The 12,853-nt window shown below is 38.3% G+C and overlaps 1 protein-coding gene across 4 annotated transcripts in view; it reads left to right on the top strand.

Annotated features, from left to right (window-relative positions):
* The window catches only part of PREX2 (phosphatidylinositol-3,4,5-trisphosphate dependent Rac exchange factor 2), a 266,937-nt gene that overhangs the window by 158,089 nt on the left and 95,995 nt on the right, over positions 1-12,853 (top strand). For all 4 annotated transcript variants that reach the window (XR_012901404.1, XM_075920573.1, XM_006131490.4 and 1 more), the window contains exons 24-27: positions 3,549-3,771; positions 4,207-4,414; positions 8,405-8,584; positions 11,726-11,820. Coding sequence is in view for 3 of the 4 variants with exons in the window: in XM_075920573.1 (XP_075776688.1) it covers positions 3,549-3,771; positions 4,207-4,414; positions 8,405-8,584; positions 11,726-11,820 (706 nt within the window). In the remaining variant the exon portion in view is untranslated. The remainder of the gene's footprint in view (positions 1-3,548; positions 3,772-4,206; positions 4,415-8,404; positions 8,585-11,725; positions 11,821-12,853) is intronic.

The following is a 12,853-nucleotide window of genomic DNA, read 5'->3' as shown; positions in this document are numbered from 1 at the left end:
TCTAATAAACCATCTTGTTAGTCTTTAAAGTGCTACATAGTCCTGTTTTTTGCTATTTTTAGAACATTCACTTGAGCAGAGCCAGAGTGTGTCTATCTAGCTACACTATGAAGCACCTCCAAACTGCTGGGTAGACATTCTGTTAGAGCAATTGGCCAGTAGAAGTCTAAACATCTAGAATTTCATGTTCATTTAAAGACAACTGCAGGCTTCTTGAGATTGGAGTATCACTTATTTGAGCCACTCAGTCAGAAATGTTGTTTAAAGGTTAGGTAACTACATATATCTTTCCTGTTTCCTATTGTGAACTGAATATGATGTATAATCTCAGTGAACAAGAGTACAGGGCAAGTGCAGCCAGAGTTTGAGTTTAGATTGAAGTACAACAGCACAGCATGTTGGAAAACTACACAGAACCTTTAATTACAGTATCTGTTTCTAGCCAGCGTGATCCACACTTTCAGAAGCCTCAAACTCACCTTCAGCAAAATCAATAAGCACCACACAAGTTTACAGTTTAGCTCTTAATGACTGATAGAAACACTGATGGAGTGCTCATGTTCCAGGAATAGTTAATACCCTTCTTTTGGTGAGGTAAATGTAACCATAGTAACAAAAGTCTCTTAGAATGCCTTAGTTTTACCTTAAGTTTCACTGTGAAAGTTTGAACACTATAAATAGAAACCCAGTGGCTTTCTGCAGTTCCTGTTATTTCAGAATATTTTGCTTATAATAGACTTTGAGTTCTGTGCCATGGAGCCCAGATGTTTCTCAATACATCTATGAAAAGACGTTAGGCCTTGACTTATGACCTGATTAAATCATAACCAGGCATTTGGTCTCCATGGAACAGGATGTGTGGGAGATTCAAATATGAAATATGTACTGCTTGGAGGAACATTTTTACCATTAAATATTCTTAATGCCTTCTTAATTCTTGTTACATTCTTCAGTTTTAAACAGTTCCGTAATTTGACTTCTTGTAATCTCCAGGATCCTGTTCTAAATACAAATATTTAAGTATAATTCATTAGTTGATTCCTGGTTGTACAGAACTGTTTATCATGCTTAGAGAGAGTCAGTAGCATCACAAGTAAACACATGTTTGAATCCCAGTACATAAAGCTATCACTACCATGTGGAGGTCTGGAGTGACATAGCTTAACTTAGTTCAAAGTTATTTAAAACCAGATAATCTGTCAAAGGTACATAGACATTTAATTATATAAGCACTTTGAAAGGCAACTTTTAAAAATATTCTGATTCTGAGCCTAATAAGCAGCATTGTTTAATAAGGTAATCTTCAGTCCAGTAACCAGGATTAGTATATCAGAATGTTATGTGATTGCATATTCTGCACTTTATTTTTAAGCAAAAGAGGCAGAATATAAGTAAGCAAGGTGAAATCAGGGATTTATTTTTAAAAAAGCCGTTTCCCGGGTGTATGATAGGGCCATTACAGTTTCAGCCTAACCACCTACACCTCCTATACCTATAATTATAATTTAAGTTGATGATGATGACCCTGAGGCAGTGCAAGATTCTGATGTGCCTTCTGAATAATCAACGAAAGATTAAATTATGTTCAGCATAGTTTTAATGTTAAGTATATTTTTAGTGACCTGGGTGTGTTGCCCATAGTGATATGTAGTGTCATAAGATAACCTACTGTATAGAAAACTTTACATGTACATACCCAAGTGCTTCAAGAAACCAACCACTCTACAATGCAGTATTACTACTGGATTAGTGAATACCAGTATGCTGTTTATACTTTATTTTATTGTATGCTAATTCTTTGAAAATTGGTATTCTATTGGTAAAGTATAACTCTCTGTTAGTCAGAGTATTTGATTAAATAGTATCCCCTATCCCTCCACATCCTGGATAACAGAGTGCTTATTGTATGTGCCACGCTATGCAATATATTAACTGGAGATGAGATGTGGTTAAAATACCAGTGCCTTCCAGGTGATGATTAATGTTTCCAATAAAATCTCCCCTGACTCCAGATTGTAAACATAAAGGGAGGACACATAACTCTTAACCGTGTTGTGTTGGCATCATTTGGTCATGCCTAACCTAAGATTTTATAATGGTCTTGTCATCATGCCTATGATCTAATTCTCTGAAGTAATGTTACTTGAGACAGGGAATAAAAAACACTTATGGGAAAGAACCTAAGATGGATTCTTCATTGATTCAAAGGAACACTGTAGAAGTAAAAGATACGTACTGCCTGTGGGTCAATAAACATCCCTACACTGTATTTCAATCCCATTTTTCAAAAATTTATTTCTTAGAAGTCTATGCCTTATTTAACCTGTACTTTGGTTGTTAAAATTGAGGCATATTCTAATTCCCAAGTGTAGCAAAGTCTGGAAAAATGGAAGTTATAGTTTGTTTTACTGTATTTTTGAAGAAACTTAATTTTGAATATGATAAATTCATAATTTTAATTTCCAGTTTTATAGTTATTGGAAACAAAACCAAAGAAAATACCAGAGAGTGTTTTTAGAAAGTGTGCATTTGAAATTACAAGTTGGACCTCCCTGGACTGGCACTCTTTGGACCTTACCGGTCCCGAATGAGAAGATTTGCCAGACCATGTTAAACCGCTTCTCTGCCAGACCCCCTGCTAAGCCGCTGGGGTTCTATCCCACTCCACTGCTACCTGGGCAGCCATCAGTCCCTGGGATGGAGCTCTGCAGTTCCTACAAGCCCCATTGCAGCTAGGGTCAGAGCTGGCGGCCCCAGCCAGAGCTCCCTGGTCACTGCCGGGGCTAGCGATGCGTGTCCCGGCTGGAATTCCTCAGCGTGGCTGGCGCTGCACAGCTAAGGCCGGAGCTCCCTGGCTGCTGCAGGGTTACATCTCTGCAGCCAGGGGTGGAGCTCCCTGGCTGCTGCTGGGGCTGGAGTTGTGTGGTCGCTGCCAGATCCCCACTACTACCTGGCTACCAGTCAGATCTCCCCACTGCGCCATATCCCCCCATCCCTCCAACATGGGACTCCTGGCTGAGTCTCTTCCCCCCCCCCCCCCACTGCACCCTTGTCCCACTACCAGACCTCCCTATACCTGGACCTCTGTGGTCCAGGAACATCTGTGGTCCTGCCAGACCATGGGTATTACCAAACCAAAACCTGTACCTGAAATTTGCTCTCTTTGTAGTGTATAAAATGATTCATGGAAGAGGCTGGTAGAAACTAGGGACCTCCCATACTTTCTGGAAGTCATCCTCAGAGGCCCAGGATTTCAATTGGGAATAATTTTGACACATTTAAAAATAAATGGGTTAAATCCTTTAAAATCTTTATTATGAATCCTTCCTATAATCCTTATCATAAATCTATTTCTAATTTGCAAAAATTACCCATAATTTGTCTTAAAAACCCCTCTAAAATCAGAAAGAGTGCCTCACTTCCTCCCGGAGATGGAAATTAGAAAGGTTAGACAGAATGCTTAAAGCATTTTTAAGCTTTGTTTTCCAACTGGCTACTTGTGCACAGAAAACTATTAATCAGTACTTTCTTCTCTTTCTTACTTCTAGTTTTCTCGAGTGTTAAAAAATAGAGCATGGCCTACCTTTAAACAGGCCAAGTCAAAGATCTCACCACTTCACAGCAGTGATTTCTGTCCAACCAACTGCCATATCAATGTAATGGAGGTCTCGTATCCTAAAACCTCAACTTCTCTTGGTAGTGCCTTTGGTGTGCAGCTAGACAGCAGAAAGCATTCTTCACATGAGAAAGAAAACAGAAATAGTGAGCAAGGTAAGCCAGCATACCCACCTAAACTTTCAACTCTCCTAGTTTATAGTTTTCAGATTTAACCAGTTCTGGACACTATCTCAATAGTAAACATAAGCACACTACACTAAGGAATAGCTATATATTATTAGTATGGTTTTACTTATAAATATATACAAAATGCTAGAAATAATTGTATGCTAACTCTTCCCTTTGAGTTAATTATATGGCACACTAACATGCAAAATTATATAGCCCTTCTCTTTATCAAGAACAGATTAACTATTTTTTTCCATTTTTATGCTTCCAACATTTGATTCATAAGATAAAATATAATATTTCAATCAAGTAATTATTTCCATTTGGAGATTTAACCGATAAAAATAATTTTACTGAAATAAAAATTGTGCTGAAATATAGAAGTTGTTAACCTTTGGACCTTATTTGCATCACATGTAGGTAAACTGAGTCCCATGGTTTACATACAACATACCATTACCACCATGGCAGCCCCGTCAGGACATTCTTTAGGTCAACAGGAAGGTCATGGTCTGAGATATCTGTTAAAGGAGGAGGACTTAGAAACACAAGATGTCTATCAGAAATTATTGGGCAAATTGCAAACTGCACTGAAAGAGGTGGAAATGTGTGTGTCTCAGATAGATGAGTAAGTACATGATACCATCTGTAAATTCCGTTATCATTCATATGAACTATATTGATTAAAGTGTGAAGTGTTAATATGGTTCACCATCTACTGATGGCAACTCAGTCATGGCCATTAGTTCTTAGGATGAAAGAGGGAATGTTAATAGATAAAATATACAAAATAATACAAGATAATCAAATCACTCTTCTTTAATAAAAATATGTGAATGTGATCTTTAATAACTATACATATATATGTGCATTTGAACAAACTGATCCTTCAAGTTTACAACTGCTACAGAATTCTTGTTTACAGATTTGTTGTTATGGTGTAAACATAAATTTTAAATAAATATTTGCTGTATTATTTACTGTTTATTACTTTGTTTGTCTTCCAGTGTATTAGGTGAAGGATGTTTAGGGCAAAAAATGTTTAGAGCAAAAATCTATGTCACAGCATTCAAGATTTTCTTTAGAAGCTCTGGGTGAAATCCTGGGCTCATTGAAATCAATGGCAAAACTTTCATTAACTTCAGTAGGGCCAGATGTGTGTGATGAGACACAGAGAGAGAGAGAGATTATTCTTAATATATAGTACAAATTCTATGCTGCTAGCGGTATAGTAAATTAACATTACAGGGATAATCTACACTTAGAAGGCTATTGTGCCTCTCAAATGATGATTTTGAAACCTTTGAATAACTACTTACGTATCTGACAATATATTACATCTCTGACAATATATTATAATTCTGTTAGCAGAATTCTGAGTGTGAAGGAAAATATGTTCATTCACAAAATAATCACTTCTATGGCAGTCAAGTAGGGTATGCGGAGTTTGGGGAACAAAACTTTAAAGAACAGTTTGGAATTGCATTATTTCAAGTAGATTATATTCATCACGGCCATGAGGGTGCATCTGCACTGTGCCATAGGTCGAAATAAGAGACGCAATTTGAACTATGCAAGTTGCATAGCTTATTTTGAGTCAATTTTGAAATAGCTTATTTTGAAATTTAGCACTGTCTACACAGCACTTATTTTGAAATAAATCATTATTCCAAAATGTTCCTTACTCCTTGTGGAATGAGGTTTCCAGGGATGTTGGAATAGCGAGCCCATTATATTTTGAAATAACGGGGGTGCTCAAAAGATGTGGAATAGCTATTTTGAGGTACATCTGGTATCCCGAAATAGTGCTGCAGTGTAGACTTAGCCTGAGAGATTAGTAATTTGGTGCTGATGTGGCTCTAGCTCAGTGGTCCCCAACCATTTGGGGTTGCCGGGCGCCATGGAGCGTGGCCGTTCGCCCGCCGGGCGCCCGGGGGGGCCCCCCCCCAGCCGCATTCCGGGGCCGGCGCTCTCCCCTCAAGCGCCGCGCGCCCGGGGCCGGCACTCTCTCCCCCAAGCGCCGCGCACCCGGGGCCGGCGCTGGCGCTCTCTCCCCCTCCCTCCCCCAAGCGCCGCGTGCCCGGGGCCGGCGCTAGCGCTTTCTCCCCCCCCATGCGCTGCGGGGGGTGAATCCGCGGCGCCCCCGTGGCCGGCGCTCACCGTGCGCCCGGGGCCGGCTCCGGCACCGCGCATGCGCCACGTGCCCGGGGCCAAGCCAGTCCTGAGCACTTGGCGGGCGCCGAGAAATGCCCCCGCGGGCGCCATGGCGCCCGCGGGCACCGTGTTGGGGACCACGGCTCTAGCTGAACACAATTATTAGGTGAGTTATTATACTTTCATTGGTGTTTACAATTGGTATTAGTTACCTTCCTCAGTTAGTCCTGTGTGAATCTCACAAAAATGAGTTTAAAATTTTACAGGGCTTTTAATCAGAAACGTCCTCAGTTAATTTTGATTGATAAAAAATGTCATTAGCATCAGTGATTTATTGTGTGGGTAGAAAGTGTAAAGAAGGGGAATTCTGTAAGCTGCCCTTTGAAAATGAAGGAGAATATTTTCAATTTCATAAATGCATGTATTTTACTGTTGCTGTTTACAACTAAAATTTCAGATGTAAAGTTATGAATTCACCTGCACTTGTGCTCTGACATATATTTGATCTTGGGTTAGAAGCAGAGTACTTGCCAACACTGCCAAGCCAACTTGGGTGACAGCTATTACTTAACAACCACAATATAAGGATACAATTCAAAGGTTTCAAACTATTTTTAAACATAGTTCAGTAACTGCTAATTTAAAATACAGCCAGAAAGGACTTCTTTCAAAAAATAATACTGCATCTCATTTTTTGTTCAGGTATTATTAACGTTAGTCACCCTTTGCAGTTTTGATTTCCAGTCACTGGAATTAAAATAACATGTATATTAATTTTTTTCTTTCATAAAGTCTAATAAAACATATAATTCACAGGATGAAGATGAATAACTGTAGAGTAGTATGACATTCATTGTGGAATTTGTATGTGTTCACGTATAAAAATTCTAACAACTTTTGGGTGACAGTTGATCACATCATTTCAAGTGGTGATGTATGCAGAGGCAGGCATATGGTTAAGTACAATAGAACCCTGTTTATCTGATCCTTCACTATCCAGTTCTATTAACCAACAAACCCAGCAGCCACAGGTTCAGAAGAAGTGAGGGATCTAACCTCTGGCTGCTAGACGGCACTGCAGCCCTGCACTTTCTTATTCGACAGATTATTTGAAGTTTTGAATATCCAATCTGGCCCTAGTTACAGTTAGATCAGAAAAATGGTGTTCTGTTTTAATCAAATGAGAGAGGTGCTGTATATAAACATGATTGCACAGCACTACAGGTATGTCTAGACTACATGGCTCCGTCGATGGAGCGTTGTAGATGAGTTTACTAGACATAGGAAAATGAAGCAGCAATTTAAATAATCGCCGCTTCATTTGCATCAAAATGGCTGCCAAGCTGTGCTGATCAGCTGTTTTGGCAGCACAGCAGGGCAGTCTGAACGCGCCATGGTCAACAAGGGAAGCCTTTGTCGACTGCTCTGGTATGCCTCATGAAATGAGGTTTACTGGAGCGGTCGCCAAAGGCTTCCCTTGTCAAGTGTGGCCCGTTCAGACTGCCCCTCTATGCCGCCAAACAGCTGATCGGCACAACGCGGCAGCCATTTTGATGTAAATGAAGCGGCGATTATTTAAATCGCTGCTTCATTTTCCTATGTCTAGTAAACTCATCTACAACGTTCCGTCAACAGAGCCATGTAGTCTAGACATACCCTACCTGATTGGACATAGCAATTCAAGTGATACATCACTTATTCTTCCCACTTATGGTGGTGTGGCCATTAGAATATGGAAGAGTCACACATGAAAACTAGTAATTTGGGTACCGTTAACATTTAGTAAGTAATTACCTGCTTATCACAGAGAATATTTTTTTGCAGTTTTAATAGTTATGCATGTGCAAATATATGGATTTGTTTTAGGGCTGTCAAGCGATTCAAAATTTTAATTGCGATTAATTGTTTTGACAATTTAAAGGGGCAGCTCATTAGGAGCTGGGGATCAGCTGGGTACTCTAGTCCAGAGTGGCGCTTCAAAGAGGCAGTGCAGCATGAACACCTGTGATTAACCATTAATTTTTTAAGGTGTTAATCCTGTCCTGCATTAATCACAGGCATTAATGCAGGTCAATTGACAGCCCTAATTTGTTTATAAAAAGTAGTCACCAAAAGCTCAAGGGATATACTAATGTAACTTCTCCCCAAGAAGAATAATTGGCATATTGTGAGACTTACTATTTTGCTTTAATGTTGTGTTGCTTTGATTAAAGTATGTTTTTGACTCACTACAACTTTGTTATTATTTTTACAGTAGTGTCTTTTTTTTTCTTGCTTTATTTGGGGATAATTTTAAATGGGTACATAAGCCTGAATTTAAAAAGAACAAGCTACGTGGCCATTTCATATGGAACAAAAAAATGGAAGAGAAATGTAGTGTTGTATGTTAGAAGATGATGATAATTATCATCAGTTTACTTTTGAAAAAAATGCATTTAATTTGATTAATTTTGTCACATTTCAGCCTTCTCTCTTCGATAACCTATTCTCCTAAATCAGAACGTAAAACCTCAGAGCCCTTAATACCAGCAGACAGTGACAATGAAAAGGGAGAAAGAAATGGGAAAAGGGTCTGTTTCAATGTAGCAGGTGATGAGCAGGAAGATTCTGGTCATGACACCATCAGCAACAGGGATTCATACAGGTAATTTTACTAACAGTCTTTTTTGTTTTAATCTGTTGCATACAGCAGCATAACGTGCAGCATTTTAGATTTTCAAAATGGCTTTAAAAACTACCAAAATACAATAGTTATTAGTGCTTGTGAAGGGAGAATATTCTATATTAGTAATTAATTATAGATTAGTAATCTAATCTCAATTACAGTTAAACATCTGATTAAAAATCTGAACCCCAACATTTAACTCTGGTATCATATCAGTCTGAACATTGCTGAGTCATCTTATCTCTAGTACTAACAATAACAAAAACTTTACTATGGAATTAAAATATATAATACTTTGGAAAAGAAGTAGTATTCATAGGAACTGTGGTATTTTAGAGGACATTTTCCAATACTTACAATGAAGAATGGATTATATAAATGCAATTGATGTAGCCTCAGTTTAACCACATTTTGCAATTAAAAAAAAAGTATTTCTTTATTATCGGGGTCAAAAAGTAAAAAGTCTCTTAAAATGGTGAAATAGTAGCAGTGTTCTTAGTTACTTTGAAGACCCACTTCATGAGTTAACATTTGGCTACTGTAGAATGGCTTATATGAACTTGCAGTTTGGTATCTTAGCTGGAAGGAACTAATTGCTTTTTAGATCATCTGCTTTATTCTGATCCCAGCCTTCTGAAATCTTTCTAGCATGTTTGTAAAATACAAAATTAACAAACAAAAAATCCCCTCAGATTCTCATGTCCATAATATTGATTGCTAGTGAAACTGCCAGTTATTATGATAGTGGATTTTTAAAAATATATATATAATGTAGTTAAATAATAACCAGCAAATTCCACTAAATCACTGGAAAAGCAATTGAAATGTTAGAAAAAAGACCACACTGTCTGTGTGAGAGTAGATGTTATGGGAATGTAGGATGTTTTCATTTGATTACTTTTAGCCCTTTGTGGTATTATGCAAACTTCTGTTAAACACTACAAAACAATATTTATGCAGAAATATATAGCTAATAAGTGGTTAAATCTGATCTTTCCCCCATGTTTAACCATGTTTTATTCTTTTGTGCTTTGGTCAGTCCAATTTTAAATTGCCCTAGTGATGAGTTTTCCACCATTCTCCCTTGGGTGACTTTTCCAAAGTCTGTCGGAGCTCATCATCAGAAAATATTTATTACTATCCAGCTAGAAATTCTCATTACTCTTAGGGACTCTATGCTAGGAACATGTCATTATTAACATGATTTCAGTAATTTAGTGGACAGTCCCCTAAATAATATCCCCCTCATACCATCCAAAAATGTTCTTTCCTTTCTGTGGTTTCAATCTATCTGTAAATATTTGTAATAATAGCAACAACAATAATAATGACAAAATTAACAATTGAGTTCTATTTTGTTGTCTCTGTCATGCACAGTATGAAGTAGGGAATGCATTTGGAACTCTACAGCCCTTTAAAACTAAATGCTTTTATAAAATAGAATTTAGAATCATAGGGTACGTCTACACTTGTTCCTATCTCGAGATAGGGATGCAAATGTAGCTGACCGAAATTGCTAATGAAGCAGGGATTGAAATATCCCACGCTTCATTAGCATATTCTTGCCCGCGCGCTTTTCCGATCACCAGCTGATTTGAACCAGGAAGTGAGCGCCAGGCCGCGTTAGTTAGAATCAAACCCTGGGTTCGAACTAACGTTACTCCTTTCAAAAAATGAGGAGTAACATTAGTTCGAACCAAGGGGTTTGATTCGAACCAATGCGGCCCAGAGTGCACTTCCTTGTTCGAATCAGCTGGCGATCGGAATAGCGCGCGGGCAAAATTATGCTAATGAAGCATGGGATATTAAATCCCAGCTTCGTTAGCTATTTCGGTTGGCTACATTTGCATCCCTGTCTCGAGACAGGGAGCAAGTGTAGACGTACCCATAGAGTTTAAGACCAGAAGGGTCTGCCCAGTCATCTAATCTGACCTCTTGTGTATCACAAGCTGCCAAACACCTCCACACACACTACTACTCCCATGCCAGAATCTGAGAATTAAACCAAATGTTTATAGCTGTCAGGAGACTGAGATATTATGTGCACAGGCAGATAATAAGTAGGTTTGAGGTGCATCAATGCCCAAGCCCCCTGTAATTTCAGGAAATTGAGTGAGAGGTACTTACATGATGAATTTATTTTACATTCATGGGACATTTGGTGACTCCCTCTGCTGGATAATTACTTTAACACTTGAAAAACTCATATTTAAACTAAACACTCTGTTGCTGAATAGATGATATGGCTGAGTTGGTTGCTGTTACAGCCTGTGGGTTCAAATCCATTTGGAAATCTGTTTACAACAAAATCTCCCACCCTTTCAATGTGATATGGATGACACAAATCAAATCAAATCACATGATTGTATAGTGATCTCTTTAGTATCAAAATAAGTGTTCATATAATTAGATACAGGGAGAAGTAAAAATGTCAATGCTACCACTAGCCCCTACTTCATATACACAGGAGTCCTGATCCTGAATTCTTGTGAGCAGACTTTTGTACCCACAGAGAGTTCCAGAGAAGTCACTTGGGCTTGGTGCAGGTACAGAAGTCCACCCACACTTATCTCATTGCACTGCCAGTAGCTCAGAGGGGTAGGCTCATAAACTGTTTTGAATAAAGGGAGGAAAATTTCATTTTTTTAATCTTGTTGTTTAATCATTTAATTAATTTCTAATGTCATTATGAATTCTAATTTTCAAATCATAAGTTAGCATGCTTGATCATTTATAAAACTTATGGAGTAGGTGTACAACATTTAAATGTGGAGAAATTAACACATTTGAGGCCACATCTCCAAACAGCCACTTATCGGCATGAAAAGTTACTTGATTTGTATGCTGAACTGTATATTTTCAATGTGTAATTACTTGTTCACACATGAGGTAGAGGCAACTGAAGCAAATATTCAGGGAATCCAGCCCTCAGAATCTTAACAGAGACACATAATAGTGTCTGAATATTTTTCATGATGTCACAAACCAAAGTAAAGGGTAGAACATTGTAGAGACCTCAGCAAGAGAAGTAAGTTTAAAGAAAAGGAAAGCACAGCACTTTTAATGCTTTGATAAAGTACCTGCACATAAGGACACACTGTTTTGTTTTGTTTTTTCAAGTGATTGCAATAGCAACAGGAACTCCATTGCCTCATTCACCAGCATTTGCAGTAGCCAGTGCAGTTCTTACTTTCACAGTGATGAAATGGACTCAGGTAAGATTAAAGAATAATCTACAAATTCCTCTATTCTTCTGGAGATAGTTCTCATAATTTTATCCATAGACCTATCTGTGTTCATCATAGGTAGCAAGGGTACGTCTACACTCCACACTTATTTCAGAATAAGCTATTCTGGAAGATGTCTTCCAGAATAGCTTATTTTGAAATAGCATGTCCACAGTACAGGGAAGCCTCAAAATTAGTCCGAGGTAGTCTTCCCCTAACGTGGATGCACTATCTCGATTTAGAGCACCAGAAAGTACTGGGGAGATATTACTGAGAATGGCCCTGGTGAGGAGCTATTTTAAAATAGCAGCAGTGGAGCATCCACACTGCAACTATTTCAAAATAGCTATTTCGGAATTAGAGTTATTCCTCATGGAATGAGGTTTACATAAGTCGGAATAAGCTTCCCATTATTTTGATAGATGCTCTCATTGTTATTTTGGAATAACGTTATTCCAAAATAATATTGCAGAGTAGACACAACCCAAGAGTGTAGCGTTCTACTTCTGTTTAGAGTACATTGCACTTTGAGTTTTTCTGTATAATAAAGCCAGTTTTCCAATCCCGATAAAACATAGTGGGTTAGTAAAAAGATGACAGAGGCTAATTTTAACCACTTCCCTCTCTGGCTTTGGCAAAGTGCGTTATGCTGCTCCAAAGAAGAGTAATTGTACTTAACAGAAAATTTTGTCTCAGACAGGAGACAGTCTCTGAATACAAAATACCACTGTGCACAAGTGCTAGGGAAAGGGAGACCACAGAAAGGCACATGCACCATAATTTTCTGTGTCAAGGTTGAACTAATTGAATTTACATAATCATATATGCTAATTCTTACCTGCTTGCCACTTACTGGTTCCTTTTTAATTTTAATGCCATATGTATCGCTCTTTAAACCTACTGAACATCAGAACCATTTAATTAACAATAGTAATAAGATTGTGACATATTTGCAGCATTCTTTATAAAAGTGCATTCAGTGACTTTGGTCTAGGTTGTATAAATCCCTAGGTGATAATTC

Source organism: Pelodiscus sinensis, chromosome 2, assembly GCF_049634645.1.
Source record: "Pelodiscus sinensis isolate JC-2024 chromosome 2, ASM4963464v1, whole genome shotgun sequence".
Lineage (NCBI taxonomy): Eukaryota > Metazoa > Chordata > Testudines > Trionychidae > Pelodiscus > Pelodiscus sinensis.
Note: the sequence above shows the minus strand (reverse complement) of the source record. Positions and strands in the feature narration are given on the sequence as shown.